General features: G+C 42.8%; 1 protein-coding gene across 1 annotated transcript; it reads right to left on the bottom strand.

The window, feature by feature from the left end:
- Positions 1 to 5,583: 5,583 nt before the first annotated feature.
- On the bottom strand, positions 5,584 to 17,478 carry ARPC3 (actin related protein 2/3 complex subunit 3). Its single transcript, XM_049866470.1, has 7 exons — positions 17,330 to 17,478; positions 14,661 to 14,760; positions 10,169 to 10,245; positions 8,355 to 8,423; positions 7,126 to 7,252; positions 6,346 to 6,440; positions 5,584 to 5,878 (listed from the first exon to the last, which is right to left on the bottom strand). Exons 1-7 carry the CDS (start codon positions 17,333 to 17,335, stop codon positions 5,816 to 5,818), a joined length of 537 nt encoding a protein of 178 aa, XP_049722427.1. The 5' UTR covers positions 17,336 to 17,478; the 3' UTR covers positions 5,584 to 5,815.
- Between the last annotated feature and the right edge of the window lie 2,398 nt (positions 17,479 to 19,876).

The following is a 19,876-nucleotide window of genomic DNA, read 5'->3' on the forward strand; positions in this document are numbered from 1 at the left end:
AATAAGAAACGAGAAGGACCACATCACAACAGAGCCAAATGAAATTAAAAGAATCATTTCAGATTACTACGTAAAATTGTACTCTAACAAATTTGAAAACCTAGAAGAAATGGATAAATTCTTGGAAAATCACTACCTACCTAAACTAACACATTCAGAAAGTAGAACAACTAAATAGACCCATAACAAAAAAAGAGATTGAAACGGTAATCAAAAAACTTCCAACCAAAAAAAGTCCTGGCCCAGACGGCTTCACTGCAGAGTTCTACCAAACCTTCAGAGAAGACTTAACACCATTACTACTGAAGGTATTTCAAAGCATAGAAAAAGATGGAATACTACCCAACTCATTCTATGACGCTACCATCTCCCTGATACCAAAACCAGGTAAAGACATTACAAAAAAAGAAAATTTTAGACCTATATCCCTCATGAACATAGATGCAAAAATCCTCAACAAAATTCTAGCCAATAGAATCCAACAACATATCAAAAAAATAATTCACCCTGATCAAGTGGGATTTATACCAGGTATGCAAGGCTGGTTTAATATCAGAAAAACCATTAATGTAATCCATCACATAAATAAAACAAAAGATAAAAACCACATGATCTTGTCAATAGATGCAGAAAAGGCATTTGACAAAGTTCAACACCCATTTATGATAAAAACTCTTACCAAAATAGGAATTGAAGGAAAATTCCTCAACATAATAAAGGGCGTCTATGCAAAGCCAACAGCCAATATCACTCTAAATGGAGAGAACCTGAAAGCATTTCCCTTGAGAACGGGAACCAGACAAGGATGCCCTTTATCACCGCTCTTATTCAACATCGCCTAGCCAGGGCAATTAGGCTAGACAAAGAAATAAAGGGTATCCAGATTGGCAAGGAGGAAGTAAAGCTATCACTATTTGCAGATGACATGATCGTACACATGGAAAACCCTAAGGAATCCTCCAGAAAACTACTGAAACTAATAGAAGAGTTTGGAAGAGTCTCAGGTTATAAAATAAACATACAAAAATCACTTGGATTCCTCTACATCAACAAAAAGAACACCGAAGAGGAAATAACCAAATCAATACCACTCACAGTAGCCCCCAAGAAGATAAATCTTACCAAAGATGTAAAAGACCTATACAAAGAAAACTATAAAACTCTGCTACAAGAAATTCAAAAGGACATACTTAAGTGGAAAAACATACCCTGCTCATGGATAGGAAGACTTAACATAATAAAAATGTCTATTCTACCAAAAGCCATCTATACATATAACGCACTTCCAATCCAAATACCAATGTCATATTTTAAGGGGATAGAGAAACAAATCACTAATTTCATATGGAAGGGAAAGAACCCCCGGATAAGCAAAGCATTACTGAAAAAGAAGAAGAAAGTGGGAGGCCTCACTCTACCTGATTTCAGAACCTATTATACAGCTACAGTAGTCAAAACAGCCTGGTACTGGTACAACAACAGGCACATAGACCAATGGAACAGAATTGAGAACCCAGACATAAATCCATCCACGTATGAGCAGCTGATACTTGACAAAGGACCAGTGTCAGTCAATTGGGGAAATGATAGTCTTTTTAACAAATGGTGCTGGCATAACTGGATATCCATTTGCAAAAGAATGAAACAGGACCCATACCTCACACCGTGCACAAAAACTAACTCCAAGTGGATCAAAGACCTAAACATAAAGACTAAAACGATAAAGATCATGGAAGAAAAAATAGGGACAACTTAGGAGCCCTAATACAGGGCATAAACAGAATACAAAACATTACCAAAAATGATGAAGAGAAACCAGATAACTGGGAGCTCCTAAAAATCAAACACCTATGCTCATCTAAAGACTTCACCAAAAGAGTAAAAAGACCACCTAAAGACTGGGAAAGAATATTCAGCTATGACATCTCAGACCAGCACCTCATCCCTAAAATCTACATGATTCTGTCAAAACTCAACCACAAAAAGACAAACAACCCAATCAAGAAGTGGGCAAAGGATATGAACACACATTTCACTAAAGAAGATATTCAGGCAGCCAACAGATACATGAGAAAATGTTCCCGATCATTAGCCATTAGAGAAATGCAAATTAAAACTACGATGAGATTCCATCTCACACCAACTAGACTGGCATTAATCCAAAAAACACAAAATAATAAATGTTGGAGAGGCTGCGGAGAGACTGGAACTCTCATACACTGCTGGTGGGATTGTAAAATGGTACAACCACTTTGGAAATCCATCTGGCGTTATCTTAAACAGTTAGAAAGAGAACTACCATACAACCCAGAAATCCCACTCCTTGGAATATACCCTAGAGATACAAGAGCCTTCACACAAACAGATATATGCACACCCATGTTTATTGCAGCACTGTTTACAATAGCAAAAAGCTGGAAGCAACCAAGATGTCCGTAAACGGATGAATGGGTAAATAAATTGTGGTATATTCACACAATGGAATACTACGCATCCATAAAGAACAGTGACGAATCTCTGAAACATTTCATAACATGGAGGAATCTGGAAGGCATTATGCTGAGCGAAATGAGTCAGTTGCAAAAGGACAAATATTGTATAAGACCACTATTATAAGATCTTGAGAAATAGAAAAAACGGAGAAGAACACATACTTTTGTGGTTACAAAGGGGGGAGGGAGGGAGGGAGGGAGAGGGCTTTTTATTGATCAATCTGTAGATAAGAACTACTTTTGGTGAAGGGAAAGACAACACTCAATACAAGGAAAGTCAGCCTAATTGGACTGGACTAAAAGCAAAGAGGTTTCCGGGATAAAATGAAAGCTTCAAAGGTCAGCGGAGCAGGGGCTGGGGTCTGGGGAACTTGGTTTGAGGGGACTTCTAAGTGAATTGGCAAAATAATTCTATTATGAAAACATTCTGCATCCCACTTTGAATTGTGGCGCCTGGGGTCCTAAATGCCAACAAGCGGCCATCAATTGGTCTCAACCCACCTGGAGCAAAGGCAAAGGAAGAACACCAAGGTCACACGACAACTAAGAACCCAAGAGACAGAAAGGGCCACATGAACCAGAGACCTACATTATCCTGAGACCAGAAGAACTAGTTGGTGCCCGGCCACAATCGATGTCTGCCCTGTCAGGGAGCACAACAGACAACTCCGGAGGGAGCAGGAGACCAGTGGGATACAGACCCCAAATTCTCATAAAAAGACCATACCTAATGGTATGACTGTGACTAGAGGAATCCCGGAGACAATGCTTCCCAGAACTTCTGATGGCACAGGAGAGGAACCATCCCCGAAGACAAATCATCAGGCATGAAAAGGACTGGTCAGTGGGGGGGAGAGAGATGCTGATAAAGAGTGAGCTAATTAAATCAGGTGGACACCGGAGAGTGTGTTGGCAACTCTTGACCGGAGGGGGGATGGGAAGATAGAGAGAGAGGGAAGATGGCAAAATTGGCACGAAACGAGAGACTGAAAGGGCTGACTCAATAGGGGGAGAGCAAGTGGGAAAAGAGAGTAAGATGTATGTAAACCTACATGTGACAGATTGATTGGAATGGTAAATGTTCACTTGAAGCTTAATAAAAATTAATTTAAAAAAAAAAAAAAGCCCTAGTATGTAAAGGTGCAATACAGATAGCAGTGCGATAACTTTATAGTCAAAGGATTCAAGGCACCCCCTGAAATATCTAAACAACCTTAACAAACCAGGGAATACGTGGTCCCCTAAGTTTTTGGGAAACCTCACATAATAGCCACTTTTGTCAGCCAAATAATGAAAACCTCTTAAATATTAGAAACTGGCCAAATATAGAAGTGAATGTTGCATAAGGATAGACAATATAGATCAATGGGGTGGAACTGAGAGTCCAGAAATAAACCCATACACTTAAACTATCTATTTATCTTTTGACAAACATGACAATTCAATGGGGGAAACAACAGTCTTCTCAACAAATGGTGCTGAGACAACTGGATATCTACAGGCAAAAGAATGGAGACGGACACCATATGTGAAAATTAAATAAGAATGGATTAAAGATTTAAATGTAAGAGCTAAAACTATAAAACTCTTAGAAGCAAACATAGGCATAAATCATCAAGACTTTGGATTAGGCAATGGCTTCTCAGATAGAACAGCAAAAGTAAAAGTGACCAAAGGAAAAAATAGACAAATGGGACATCATCAAAATTAAAAACCTTTGTGCTTCAAAAGACACCATCAAGATGGTAAAAACACAACCCACAAAATGGGAGAAAGCATTGCAAATCAGGTATCTGATGATGGATTCATATCCAGAATATATAAAGAACTATTACAACTATTAAAACTCACAACTCAATTAAAAAATGGGCAAAGTATTTGAACAGACATTTCTTGAAAGATGTGCGAACAGCCAACAAGCTTTATGAAAAGACGCTCAACATCACCGGTCATTCCAAGAAAAACCGAACCCATTGCCACCAATTCTGGCTCGTAGCGACCCTACAGGACAGAGTAGAACTGCCTCACAAGGTTTCCAAGGAGCACCTGATGGATTTGAACTGCTGACCTTTTGGTTAGCAGCCATAGCACTTAACCACTATGCCACCAGGGCTTCCTCACCGGTCATTAGGGCGATCGAAACCACAATGAGATACCACTTCACACACACTAAAAGATCAGTTGCCGTGGAGCCGATTCCAACCCATGGCAATCCCGTGCGTGCCAGAGAACTATACTCTGTAGGGTTTTCGACGGCTGATTGTTTCGGAAGTAGATCACTAAGCCTCTCCTCTATCTCTTTGTGGCCTCAAACCTCCAAACTTTTGGTTAGCTGCCCAGCACATTACCCATGCACCACCAGGAACTCTTCACACCCACTAGGCTGGCTGTAATAAAAAAGATGAACAGTGACAAGTTTCGGCGAGGAAAAGCCCTTCCGCATTGCTGGTGGGAACATAAAAGGATGCAGCCGCCGTAAAGACCAGTTTGTCAGTTTTCCAAAAAGTTAAACGTTGAGTCAGCCAGCAATTCCCATCGTGGGTACGTACCCAGGTTTGAAAACATGTTCACACACGATCTGTACATCAGTGTTCATAGCAGCAGCATTCATCACGCCCAGAACTGGAACCACCACACATGTCCACTGATTGACAGACGAACAAAATGTATCTGTCCGTACGACGGGGTATCATTTGGCTGTGATAACGAATGAGGTGCTGATTCATACACCACGGATGAATCTTGAAAACCTTACACTAAGTGAAAGAAGAGACACGAAAGGCCATGTATTGTACGATCCCACTTACAAAAATTTCCGTTAACAGGCAAATCCACAGAGACAGAAAGTAGATTACTGGTTGGTTGCTTGGGGCTGGGGAGAGGGTTGGGGATGAATGGCAAGTGACGGCTCAGGGGATGCAGTTCCTTTCCGGGAGTGATAAAAATGGAATCAGACGGTGGTGAGGGTTGTAAAACTTTGCACTAAAACCACTGAACTGGGCATTTTAAAACGGTGAGTCTTAGTATGTGAAGGGTATCCCCCCAAATTTTAAGTGAATGTCACAGGTGAGCAATAAAGAAAGACACAGAATGTGCGAAATGCCTTTATTATCACTTACTAAGCACCAGCTTAAAACTGCCAAACAAGTTTCAAATTATCCTTCCATGACCTCCCCGAATTCTCGATAAAAAGCTTCTCAAGTAAAGACGTGCTTTCTTCTCTCTTCCGTATACAACTTTATGACACAAAGGAAAAGGACTGTGTACATCTTGCTGCGATAGGCTGCCCGCGGCTGTGGAGCCAGTGTCTACCCAGGTTCCCCTTACTGTCCGGGTCCTGAAAGACTCTTGTTCATGAACTGTCTCTTCACAAAGCAAGTCCACCACTATTGAGGGGGGCGAACAAAAAAAATAAATAAATGGGATCAAATCACAATTTCAAGGGTAAGTTCAGAATTCAAACTTATTTAGTAACAAAATTTCTTACTAGCCTGGCAGCCCTAACGTGAAAACTCCTTGCAAGCATATGGAAAATGTTTTTTTCTAGACTCACGAGTCACTCAAAGAAAGAACAAAATAAACATAATACGTTCAAGATAAAAAAATCCTGCTCTGTGGGTTTACAATCCTCTGACTTAAGAACCTATGACCAGGGGTTTTTTACTGTGTGCAACTCATTGTTCAGTTTGAGTCTGTCAATCTGTACTATGTACTGGCTGCGTACTCAAAGTTAAGTGACATGGTAATGCAGAGACTACAAGTATTCTCACATTGGCGTACCTTAGTGTATTTAACGTTGGCTACAGGGCGAAAACTCATTTATGAATTAAATAGGCAAAGGAGAGGGTCTTACCTTGCTAGGTTTGTCATTCAGAGGGTCAAAAACTTTCTCACAAAGCCTCAGTCCCGTCTCTTGCCTCAGCTGCTGGAGGTACGCCCTCATCACTTCTAAAACGAGCAGGAAGTAGAACATAAAGATTATGTTTAAGAAAACATCCCACACATGCTGGTTGTTGGTCTACCAAACAAAAACCAAAGCACACCCAGTGCCGTCGAGTTGACTCCGACTCATAGCGACCCTATAGGACAGAGCAGAACTGTCCCATAGAGTTTCCAAGGAGCGCCTGGCAGATTCGAACTGCTGACCCTTTGGTTAGCAGCTGTAGCACTTAACCACTACGCCACCAGGGTTTCCTGTTGGTCTACAGGAGGCCCAAATTCCAGTCCATTCCGACTCACAGGGACCCTACAGGACAGAGGAAACCACAGGGTTTCCAAGGAGCAGCTGGTGGATTCGAACTGCTGACCTTTTGGTTAGCAGCTGAGCTCTTAACCACTGAGCCACCAAGGCTCCAGACAATGCCCAGTACATTTCTGTACATTCAAACAGAAGTGACAGGCCAAAGGATTTTATAACTGGGTTTATTTTGGCCCAAAAGATTCTCTGCGTGTTGTACTTGTTGCCAAGAATCTTTCAAGAAAGTGACTAATAAGATAATCTATGTGCTGACGATCCCACTCTCGGTCTGCACAGCAGCAGAGGCAAGAAAAGGAGGAAAGGTACAAAGTTTTATGTCACGTGGAGAAATCTTCTCGGCCACATGTGGAGAGAGGGAAGGGACCCCGTGCTTACCGTCTTCCTGTTTGTTTGCAGGTTTGGCATAAATGGCATTAAGTGGAAAACCAGGCTCTCCAGGAATGGGGAAGTTTGTGATTCCCAGGGTGTACATTTCTTTCTCGCCTTGGCTTTTGGAATTGCACTAAAAAAAAAAAAAAATTTTTTTTACGCGGGTTGTTTTACAGGGAAAAGGATAGTATTTACACTGCATTTTTTTAGTCTAAGCAACTATGGTAGAAGTTATTCATGTTTTTTGTGCCCTTTGGCAATCTGGTGAAGCCTATGGACCCCTTCTCAGACTAATGCTTTCAAATGAATAAAATAAAATACATCGAATTACAACAGAAACCAAAGACCTAATTCATGACACACTCATACGTGTGCCTCTTTATTAATGAACTAAATAAGGAGACCTAGCAGTGGGCCTGATAACTACTACAATTTTAAAGTAGCAATGAGTGTAAACAAAATTTCAAAATCTCCTTAACTCTAATGTCATAGGAAAATATCATGATTTCTAGTGGCAACAAAGTCACGGGTATTGCTAACACTACAGTACATTGGTGCCTACATTAATAACGGAAGTAACTGCTACATTTCCGTTCAAGGTTAGCGAAGAGAAAGATGTCGCTTTTTCCCTCACTTAAGTCCTTGAATTCTATCCTTGGACCCCAGGTTAAGAACTCCCAACCCAAGGACTCAAAAGGAACTTCTTTGTCAAGAGTTCTATCTCGAACACAGGTGAGGAATGTGCTTCTTAACTTAATCAAGCATATGAGGCCAAATGGGCAACACCTGCCCAAAGCCAACGACGAGATGGCGGGAAGGGACAGGAACACTGGACAAATGAACAAGGGGAACCTGTTTGGAAAGGGGGAGAGTGCTGACACATTGCGGGGATTGCTACCAATGTCACAAAACAATTTGTGACTAAATTTTTCAAAAAGAAACTAATTTGCGTTGTAAACTTTCACATAAAACACAATTAAAAAAAAAAAGATTTCCATTTTGGAAAGGTACATTTAGAGCCTTAAAACACCACTATCTTATGTTGTTAGTCAAGGACACTCGGAGTTTGCAGGACTACATTCAGGTTGACCTCTTACGTCCACGCTCTAAGTCATGGACTTAGAGGAAATATTTTCTACTTGTCCTCGAAGTTTCAACAAATCCCAGACAGCCAGAAGGGTAAACACCTCTTAGTAACTGAACGTCCTGGTATATGATCACCCAAGTTTAGTTACCTTCTGGAGTTTCTTCAGGCATTCAGAAATGTAGAGAGTTATATATATCAAGGTCCTATCCGCTTCATTCTACAGGGGGAAAAAACAAAACACAGTCCTGATGAAAACTTAAAAGTTAGGTTCAATAAATGAATCCAAGCTTTTTCTTTTGATTATCTACGGAAACTGTAAGGGTATAGAATTCAGCAGCTAACCGAAACGTTGGTGGTTCAAGTCTACCCTTGGAAGAAAGGCCTGCCAATCCACCTCTGAAAAATCACCCCCTGAACATGCTAAGGAGTAAAGTTCTACCCTGACACACAAGGGGTCGCCATGAGTCAGAATCATCTCAGAGGCAGCTAACCACAGCGGCAGCAACGCAGCATCAAAAACTCTCTTTTTCCAAATCCGTTGCCTTCTGAAGCCCCCTTTCTGCCCATCTCTGGGGAGGCAGCCCCCAGCTTCCACCCTGGGCTGTGTGGCTGCTCAGGTCGGTCTCGGCTCCTTTCTCTCTAGTTCCTGAGGAGCTGAGCCCCTCACTCTGTGTAGGAAGGAGAATCAATAAAGCTGCCTGAAGATCTGAGGCACACCATATGCTTGGCTGATTTTTAAAGCCCCTTTCACTTCAGGATCCCTGCCGAGAACAAGAACATTCACTCCTCTAAAGGAGGAAGCAATTATTTCACAAGTGATTTGTTCTTGAGCAGTTCCAGCAGCCCAATATCTTGGCCAACCCAAAAGGAAAATGTGGAGACAATGAATGGAGGTGGATCAAATGTGGTATGCACTTCAGGTCAAATTTCACACAGCTTTATAGTTAAAAAACAACAACAACAACAACAAAATCACACTTCCCTATTTTTAAGACCACATCACATTGGGGAGTGAATGGAAGGTGGCAGAATTATATTTATTTACATACATTATAAACCACACATAACACTCATGCCCTGTGTGAGGTATATAACTCTGTTAACAGTACAGGATATCTAGACTACAATTTGTAGCCTAAAAGTCTACAAATAAAAAATTCACATACCAGTTGATTCTAAAAGGTCAAAGTCTGGCACACAGACTAAAGCTCTATATTTTAGAACATTATCAAGAAAATTCACTGACATTCCTTGTAACTTGCTCATAGCAGGAGCTTAGAAAACTTTTTTTTTTTCCAATTTTCCCTCTCCTTTTCTGTCACCTCCTTTCAACCTTCTCCTTAATCTTTTTCCTCACAGGAACTAAGAAGCAGGAGTAAGAAGTGTGTGCTTCAGGGTACTGTCAGGGTCATTTGTTTATTTCTCTGCCTTAGGCCCAGAACACAGAAGCATATAAAAAATAACACAGCATACAGGATTCTTTGGTGGCTTTGGACTAGTCCTAAAAAAAACAGTAGGTGCTTAATTAAGGCTGAATAAGTTAAGTCTAGGAATCGGCAAACTTCATCTGTAAAGGGCCAGACGGTAAATACGGCAGATGCTGTGAGCTAGAGAGTCTTTGATACAACTACTCAAATCTGCTTTTGTGGCCTGAGAGCAGCCATAGACAGTATTTAAACAAATGAGCATGACTGTGTTCCAATAAAACTTTATTTACCAAAAAGAGGTGGTAGGCCCCGGGTGGCAGCCTTCAGGCCATAGTTTCCTGACCTCTGGCATAGGCTTTGGAGGGCAAAAGAGAAAGTAATATTTACACAGAGTCTAGCAGTAGGCACTGTTTTGGATTGTAAAAATCACACAATCCTCTTCTCTTCCATTTACTGGGCACAGGAACCTTGACTGTAAGATAGACATTATTCCCATCAGAAAATGAAATTAAATATTAAAAGCTCTGTAACTTACCTTAATTTCATAGTTTTTGAAGAAGACATTAGCCTTGAAGTAATAGATGGCCTCATCTATAATATCTGTATCTTTTGCTATATGAGACATAAGTGGGGGGGGGGCAGAGAACATCAGCCAAATGCAAAACATAACATCTAAAAAAGCTATAAAGAGCTTCTTAAAAAGTTAAATATAGAATGACCATAAGACCTGCAATTCCACTTCTAGGTATAACCAAAAACCCACTGCTGGTGGTATACACTTCTAGGTATGTATCCCCCAAAACTGAAAAGAGGTCCTGAGATAAGTATATGTACGTGCAGGTTCATAGCAGCACTAGTCACAACAGCCCATGGAAGCAGCCCATCCGCCAACAGACAAATGGATGAACACATGGTGGCACACACATACGATGGGGTATTATTCAGCCATAGAAAGGAATGAAGTACTGATACATGCTATAACATGGATGAACTTTGAAAACATTTTGCTAAGCGAAAGAAGCCGGACATAAAAGGTCACATTGTTTGAAATTCCTGGCATATTTATATGAAATTCCAGAACAGGCAAACCCACAGATACAGGAAGCAGGCTGGTGGTTACCAGGGGCTGGAGGGCGAGGAGGACAGGGAGCAACTGCTTACAATGGGTATGGTTCTCTTTTTGGGGGGAAGGAAATGTTTGGGAACTAGATAGAGGTGGTAGCTGCACAACACTATGAATGAACTAAAAATAAAAACCAAACCCACTGCTGTTGAGTCAATTTCAACTCACAGTGACCCTACAGCACAAAGAACTGCCCCATAGGGTTTCCAAGGCTGTAAATCTTTAGGGAAGTAGACTGCTGCACCTTCTCCCTGCAGAGCGCCTGGTAGGTCCGAACTGCTAACCTTTCGGTTAGTATCTCAGTGCTTAACCACTGTGCCACCAGGGCTCCTGGTAAATGTACTAAGTGCCACCTAATTGTCCACTTAAAAATGCCTAATTTTATGTTATATTACCATCACTCAATAAATTAAAATAAAAAAAGCCAAACAGGAAAAAAATTCAAGTTCAACTGTCAATAATTTTGGGATTGGATAAAATAAAACAAAGCTACTGAAATGCGATGTCCTTAGAAACAATAAACATGTGGCTTGTGTTTAGCTTTATTGTTTTTATTAAAATTATACATGTTCATTAGGAAAATACACTCAAACAATACAAAAAAAAAAAAAAAACATTTCCCAGAAAGCACTACTATTAACATTTGGTGAAAATCATTCTAGGCATCTCTTGACGCGTTTCTAAAGACAGACTGAAACGCAGACAGGCTGATTTGAACAAAACGCTTTTTGAAAATAAAAAATATCAATAAAATTTTATTTGAATTTATATATTATGGTTTTGGAAAAAAAAAACATAAATTGTCGCTTGGGAGTTGCTAGGGTTCAGATGGACATCTTCCTTTTTTTGAAACCTCGACCATATGTTTGTACAAGCTGTTCTAGGGGGCTAGAGGCTGAGAAAGGCCAGGAATGCTGTTTGACAAAGATGGATTTCATTACACAATTTCTCTGGCAATTTTTTGTTTTCTTTTTCTTATTTTAAAAAGGTCAGAATCCCAGGGCCCTGGTATCCGGCAGCTGGTTTCAGCAATGCCGAGACAGTTATTTATACTTCGTGTCCATGACTGCTATCCCTCTCACAGAGCAGAAGCACGAAGTAACCCCGAAGTGTCGGTATTCTGCCATTCGGTTATCTAGGTCCCAGCTCGTCACCCTGCTGAAGAATTTCAGTGGAATTCTAACTCCAGACATGTGTTCCCTGCAATCTATTTTCTTATCTGCAAAAAGAAAACTTCCTCAGAGGATTCCATAATGTCCAGAAAGCAGCCAGTTATTCTAAAAGCAATGATTTGGGGGGAGGAGGAGTTCAGAAACTAGAGGAGTGCCTGGTGCACAAAATGCCCAAAAGATACTTGTTGACTCTAAATGGATTAAATCTGAACCCAAAGTTGCCAGTTCAAAAGGTGGGCGTTTCAAACCCACCCAGCAGCTCTGCGGGAGAAAGACCTGGTGATTCGCTGTCAGGTCTGTTCTGACCCATAGCAACCCTACAGGACAGAGCAGAACTGCCCTGTAGGGTTTCCAAGCCTGTAAATCTTTACAGAAGCAGACCGTCACATCTTCTCCTGCAGAGCGCCTGGTGGGTTCGAACTGCTGCCCTTTCAGTTAGCAGTTTAGTGCCTAATCGCTGCACCAGTAGGGCTCCTCCTGTAAAGATTACAGCCTAGAAAACCCTATGAAGCAGTTCTGCTCTGTCACATGGTATCACTATGAATCTAAATTGACTTGATGGCTGTGAAAATGGTGTGGGGGCGTCATCAGACCTCCTCATCTAACTTTACAGGGGGAGGAGACAGCATCGAGACCAACATCAGCTCAAAGCCGATCCCAATGAGGCAGACGTCAGACACACCTTCACCCTCCAACCTTTTTACCAATCCCAACACCAGCCGTCCCTCCCGCAGCACTCTCTACTTCTCTGCTGGGTTTGATAATTCACTGCAGTGGCCACACAGAGCTCACAGACCACACTCACGTGGTTTGTTAGGGAAGTAACAGATTACAATTCAGCATCAGGAGTGACTCAAGATACAGTTCTTTGATCAGGACAGCTTCCCAACTGTGCCTGCAGGCAGGCCTCTCTCTTGGCTCTTGGCCCCTCAGCTGGCCTCCGCCCTGCTTGGGCAAGTGTTACAAAGCTCTTTAGTGCCACGAATAAGTATCTGGAGGCACCCCACTGTGCCAGTAAGCTTTGGTCCGAGGGCACTCCACTCCCTTGCTCCGTAGGTCAGCTAAGCCACTATAGCTGACTCTCTCCATGGCTCAGGAGACCCACTGCACTGTCTTGCATCCGTCGCTGTGTCTCTACCACCACTTCTCTGTTACAGCTCTGTCTCCTGGGTCTAGGAGGTTCTCAGCATAAGGGCCCTGGGTCTAAAGAACGCACTCCACTCCTGGATCTTCTTCTTTATCATACTGAGATCTCCCCTTTAGCCTGAGATTGGCTCATTTTAAGCCTAAGGGTGGAAAACTGACCAATTCCCTACAAGGGTTCCACAAGCACCTTATCTGTACAGTCTCACCCCTACAATGGTTCCATACATCTTATTTGCATTATTAGCAGGCTGTCCAATCCCCTTGGTGGACCACAAGCATCTTATTTGCATAGTTCCACCCAATCATTTTGTAGGGGTCGCAAGACCATGACTAGAAGGGCCATACTACAGTAATTCACTACACTGCAACAACGCATAACAATAACAGTTATCTAGTATACAGCAAAGGCTTTCTCTTTTCCAGGATCCAATTCCATTATAATTTAGCCCTTGAGCAGAGAGCATGAAGTCATTCTTTGTCTACAGAAACCACAAAGATCTGGTTTCAGAGGGTCTCATTCTCTCTTAAGGGACAAAGAACTGCAAAGGTAGTAATTAGATTTATTCTACCCTCGGTCAAGCACATCTTCGCATGTATCAGATGGTATCTGTATACTTCTTTTCAAGGAATCTGAGCCAACGCTGATTCTTAATTTTTCTCTGCACTCCAATGCGTTCATATTTTTCTCCCTTTCAGGTCGTTTTCCATCTGTTCCTTTTCCTTCATCCGGAATCAAGTAAAGACTGTGGTGACTCACCAAATTTATTAAGTTTACTGAGCAATAAACTGGTGTTGAAGAAGAATTAAATTAAGACAAGGTCATGTCAAATAGTTTGGCAGTGGAATGGAGATGGGGTCAGTAGAAAACAGGTATTATAACCGCGGTCTTGGAAACCATGAATGGAACTCAGTTCAGACCCTCCAGGGCTCTGCCCTGGGTGTAGAGAAATCCTATCTAATAAAATACAAATTATGCTATTGGCAGGACATTTCAGAATACGTCAGAAGAGTCTCAGATAGTATATGAAAAAGAATAGGGCTTTCTGAACAATAAAATCGGTTTCAAAAAGCAGAGTACCAAAAAAAGGGGGGGGAGGGGCAGAGTACCAAGAAAGAAAACAAAGACGTAATATCAAATAAAGCAAGAGTACAGATGAGTAATGTTATAAAAGGTATAAAGAGGAATGGATAAAGGGAGTAAATGTAGATAGGGAAGTCATTTTTTTTTTTTAAAGCTTGATGACGAAGAAAGGATGGGGACCTGTCATTCTACAGAGGCAGCGGCATTAGCCGGAGAGAACTGACAGTGAAGGCAGGAACAGTGGCCAGGATCAAGCACATTTCCTCTTCCCTCTCCACAAATATCCTGGAGAAATCAGCAGCAATTATACAGTTTCCTGCTAGATGCAACACATTTAACAGTGATCATGAAAGGCCTAGAACACAGCATCGCCAAGGGATAGGAAGTATAGGAGCAACGTGAGACATAGGACTGAGACGAGAACTGCCTTGATCTGATAATGTCAGAGGGTTGCCAGGCATTCTACGCCCAAATCTGAAAGGGATGGAAAAGCATTTAGACTTACTCTCTCGAGGGGCTGGTCCTTTGAACTGACTTCTGATAGGTAGCAGCGCCATGTTTCCAATGAGTTTGGTGTCAGGGTCCATGAGAGAAGAGTGGTAGGCCTGTAATGGCAAGCCAGGTAAGAATATGGAAGCAGAAAGAGTGCAAATGTCATGAGACCAGACGAAAAAAAAAGGCGACCCCATCCAAGATTAACTAGGGGAGAAAAAGAAGGCAGCAGGGGTATGCTGGAGCTGGCTCTTACCAGCTCATGAGCCAATTTTGAGGAATACTGCAAGCTGGTTGTTAAACACAGCCATTATTAAAAATTAAATTATATAAACTTACAATTAAATAAATTGTATTTAAAACAAAGGTTTTTGTAGGTTTTTAAAAAAGCTCTAAACTGATCACTTCTTAATTATTACATTTTATTATTGCTGATGCCCTCAGTTACATCTTTTGTATCTTTGTGGTATAAATACTATATACTGGGGTGCAACTGTGCATCTTCTCCCAATTCCATGTTCAGTGACATCACACTGGTGGCTGGTAAGAGTATCTACACCACAGAAATTGGCAAACACTATATGAATTAGGGGTAGTCTCCCATCGCTGCTTGTTCAATATTTGCCAGGATCCAAGTACTAGCTTTTCAGCTCTGCCACTTCCAGGCTTTATGTCATTCACCAAGATGTCACATTTCTTCTCTTAGTCTGTTTCCCAATTTGTAAAACGAGAAGAGGTATACTACGTTCAGTGGGTAACCAAACCAAACCCAGTGCCGTTGAGTTGATTCTGACTCATAGTGACCCTATAGGACAGAGTAGAACTGCCCCATAGAGTTTCCAAGGAGCGCCTGGCAGATTCGAACTGCCAACCCTTTGGTTAGCAGCCGTAGCACTTAACCACTATGCCACCAGGGTTTCCCTTCAGTGGGTAGGGGTGAGTTAAAAGAAGAAAAAGAGAGCCACATTTTTGAGAGCAGTCAGCATGCTGATTCTTTGCTTTGCTTCTAACAAGTAAGACAACATGGGCCCCATTCATGCATTCCATGAACAATTACTAAGCACCTTCTATATGCAGGAAACCCTGGTGGTGTAGTAGTGTGGCGCTACGGCTGCTGACTGAATGGTCGGCAGTTTGAATCCACCAGGCGCTCCTTGGAAACTCTATGGGGGCAGTTCTACTCTGTCCCATTGGGTTGCTATGAGTTGGCATCGACTTGTCGGCAATGGGTTTAGTTTTTTTTGGTTCTACGTGCAAGGCACGGTGATAAAAAAAAAAAAAAAAAAAAACCAAACCCACTGCTGTTGAATCGATTCCGACTCACAGCAACCCTATAGTGATACAGTGGCATACAAAACCAGTCTGGTCCCCACCCTGAGAGAGCTTTCAGGCTAATGGAGAAAACAGACGTTAAATAAGTAATCACAGGCGACGCCCACGGTACTCTGGGAGCTAATAAAGGGGGGCACGCCCCGCACGCATCGGGGATCAATAAATGGTAGCCAGACGATTCCCGGAGTTCCAGCGTGGTGCAAACGGTTAACACACTCGCTGCTAACACAAGGGCTGGAGGTTGGAGTTCACGTAAAGGCCCCTAGGAAGAAAGGCCTGGTGAACTAGTCCTGAAAAGTCAGTCATTGAAAACGCTATGAAACACAGGTCTACTCTGACACACCTGGGGTCGCCATGAGTCAGAACAGAATCGACTGGTAACCGGTTTTTGTGAGTTTTCTAAACAGGATTCATAACATATATAGCTATAATTATGGCCTGCTCCTTCTCATAATACAGAGACTTTGTCTGCCCTCCCCTTCACCAGTTACCGTCTTGTTGCCTATTTCCTTCACAGCACTTGTCACTATCTAAAATGATCTCCTTTATCTGTTTACACGTTCACCGTCTCCTCAGTAGAATAGGAGTTTGTTGGACTTACTACTGTAAGAGCGCTCAGCATGCAGTAAGTACTCAATAATGTTTGCTGTATGAATAAACACGTTACTGAGCCTCTTCTTTCCTATCTGCAAAGTGACGATCATGACGGCGATAAATTTAACCCCGTAGCCTGGCTGTCAGAAATGAAGGACAACCAGACCTTCATCAATTTTTACTCCCATTTCGAAGCTCAGGAAAACGGAAGCATTTGTAAATCAGGCGCCGGCCTTGAGCGGGTTCTGGGGGGTGGACGCCACTGCCGAGGCGACAAGGGAGGAGTCCGGGAAGTGGGGTCTGAAAGATGACAGGCAGCGAGAGGGACCGCCCCCAGGCCGAGGAGGAAGTGGGCCTGACAAGGAAAAAGGAGAAGCCGGTCCCTGGACTTGAAAAAACGAAAAGTAAAAAGCCCAGCCCTTGGCTACGGCTCCAGCGAGCCTTTAGGGACTCTGCCGGGCTTGGGGGCAGAGCCGAAGGGGCGAGAAGGGGGTCAGGATTGGAGCGAAGGGGCGGGAAGTGCTGGGGCGGCCTCCCCGCACGCCCGGGACTCTGGCCCACTCCTCCTGGCTCCCGCATCCCACACCCCGGCCGCCCCGAAGCCGGCACCGAGGCCTCCACTCCTCGCCTCCGCTCTCCCCCAGGCCCCCGCTTCCTCTCCGCCCTCCTCGGCCCGCTCCTCTCTGCGCGCACAAGACCGCTCACCGCTCCCCCCAACCCCCGCCGTCTCCCCACACCCCTGGCCCGGCCCCTCACCGGCATCTTCGCGGCGCCCGAGTTTGGACCCAACTGTGCACTATCTGCTGGAGCGCCGCGCTTCCGGCCTGGCTGCCCGGGCGGGGTAGGCGGAAGTGAGCCGGAAGGGGAGGGCGAGGCGCTTCCGGCGTTCTGTCCCGCAGATGGCTGTTGCGGCTGCGGGGAGCCGAAGGGACGCCAGGGGGCGCCCGAGCACTAGACAGGGACTCCGTTGTGCGTGCATAAGGCGCGCACGAAAGGTAGTTGGGTCTTAAGGTTACAGGATCTCGGTGATCAATGACCTGCTGTTTTTGCTCAAATACCATCTTTTCAGTGAAACCTCCCCCGGCCGCCCTATTTTAAATTCAATCCCAGTCCAACCCCGCCTTACCTGTCCTTCTTTCCCACCTTTTCTCATAAAAAAAAATACTCCTCGTATATTCTATTATTTAGTTTACATTCGATGTTTGTGCCACCCCACCACGGAAGCGTCAGGAAGGAGGTTTGCCCCTTCGGTTCCCTGCTTATTCCCCAGGCCCATAATACTGATGGTATATAGTAAACATCTATAAATATGTGCTGAATGAATGAGCCGAACTCTTAAAAATGAGGAAACTGGAGAACAAGTGAAGGGAATCACGCATTTATTCTTTCAAGCTTGAGTGTGCACCGAGTCTGAATTCCAGCTCTAACATGTACTAGCTGCATAACTGTGGGCACGCTGCCTCTTTTTATGGAGCTCCGGTGGTGCACTGCTTAAGAGCTTGGCTCCTAACCAAAAGGTTGACAGTTCTAATCCACCAGCTGCTCCTTGGAAACCCTACACGGCACCTCAACTCTGTCCTATAGGAGTCACTGAGTCAGAATCAATGTGACCGCAACACCTTTGGTTTGGTTTAACCTCTTTGTGCCTCAATTTCCTCAACTGAAAATGGAAATAACAGTACCTACCGTGCTTTCTGACAATTAAATGAATTACATGCAAAATACTTTGAACTTGCATGGCTGGAACATATGAATAGTGCAGTAGTTTTTAGTCCTTTCCTAGAAAGGACCTCACGTAAGCCAAGTTCCTTCCTGCCTTGGAGCCTTTTCTTCTGGCAGCCTTTCAAACTGGAACACTCTACTTGCCACATGTTCCTACAGCTGACTTCTCATCTAGGTCTCTGGCCAAACTGCGCCTTATTAGACTTCTAGTGCTGCTGTAACAAAGTATCACAAAGTGAGTGGCTCAGAATCAACAATTTATTCCCTCACAGTTCTGGAGGTTATAAATTGGAATTCAGGGTGTCAGCAGCACCACACTCTGTTCGAAGGTTCCAGGGGAAGATCCTTTGTCTCTCCCAGTTTCTGGTAGCCCCTAGCATTCTGCTTACAACTGTAGCACAAGTCCGATTTCTGCATCCATGACCACATGGCATTCTGCCCTGTGTCTGTCTCTTCTCTTTTGTAAGGACATCACTCATATTGGATTAGGGCCCACCCTACTCCAGGATGCCCTCATATTAATTCATAACGTCTTCAAAGACCCTATTTCCAAGTGACAAAGGTACCAGGGCTTAGAACTTCAAGCTAGCTAGCTCTTTGGGGGACACAATTCAATCCCTAACAGCAGCTTTTCGAAGGGGTCTACATAATTCAGTGTAGCAAGAATTAAAAAGAAAAAAGTTACATCTTTCAAAATTTTAGTATTTGTTATTATTCAAGGCAAGTACAAAATTTTAAATGCTCAGGCTACAAACTTTGTTTAAAAAAAGAAAAATCACTGCCTGCATTTTGACAAAAGGGTGAAACCTACTCATTCAAAAATGTGCCCTGACTGCTCCAAATTCTGACTGGAAAACAAGAGTGTAATGAAGGGCTAGTGCTACCTTTTTGTTTCTTTTGTGTGTGTGGGTGCATACATTTTTAAATAGTTATTTAAATTTTTTAACTACAGGTAGTCCTTGACTCAAGGCGAGTCCATCGGAAGTCAATTCTGATGTAACTCCAATACCTCTTTTTTTTTTTTTTAAGTTTTCATTATTATTGTCTTTTATTGTCAGTATCTTTATAAATCTGACCTTTGAACATCTGCGAGTGAACTTCTGAGGATGAGAGCACCAGCCAATTATACACTGCAACAGTGTATGCAGTACATGGTACCAGTGATAAAAATGTGATAGGACACACAAAAAAACCAGACTGTCACAAGTATAGTTTGTCCTAACTCCAGCATGTTTTAAGAATCGGGGACTACCTATGTACAAATAAAACATTCTCAATGCAGAAAAACTGAAGATACAGAGAAGCAAAGCCTTATCTATATCCTTCTAGATTTCTTCATTTGGACATAGATTTCTTCATTTGGACATATATACATGTGTATATTTTGTTACAGTAATTCTCGCTGCCCCCAAAACCCTCAAAAATGAAACCAAACAGTAAAAATGTTAGTCTGGTCTTAAATGTAGTCCAGGTGCTAATTTATGTTATATACAAATCTATGTACACTCTTTTCAACTTTTAAAACCTAAACTGATGGAATTAAAACACCACCAAATGATTCCACTTTAAACAGCAGCAGAA

Source organism: Elephas maximus, chromosome 22, assembly GCF_024166365.1.
Source record: "Elephas maximus indicus isolate mEleMax1 chromosome 22, mEleMax1 primary haplotype, whole genome shotgun sequence".
NCBI lineage: Eukaryota > Metazoa > Chordata > Mammalia > Proboscidea > Elephantidae > Elephas > Elephas maximus.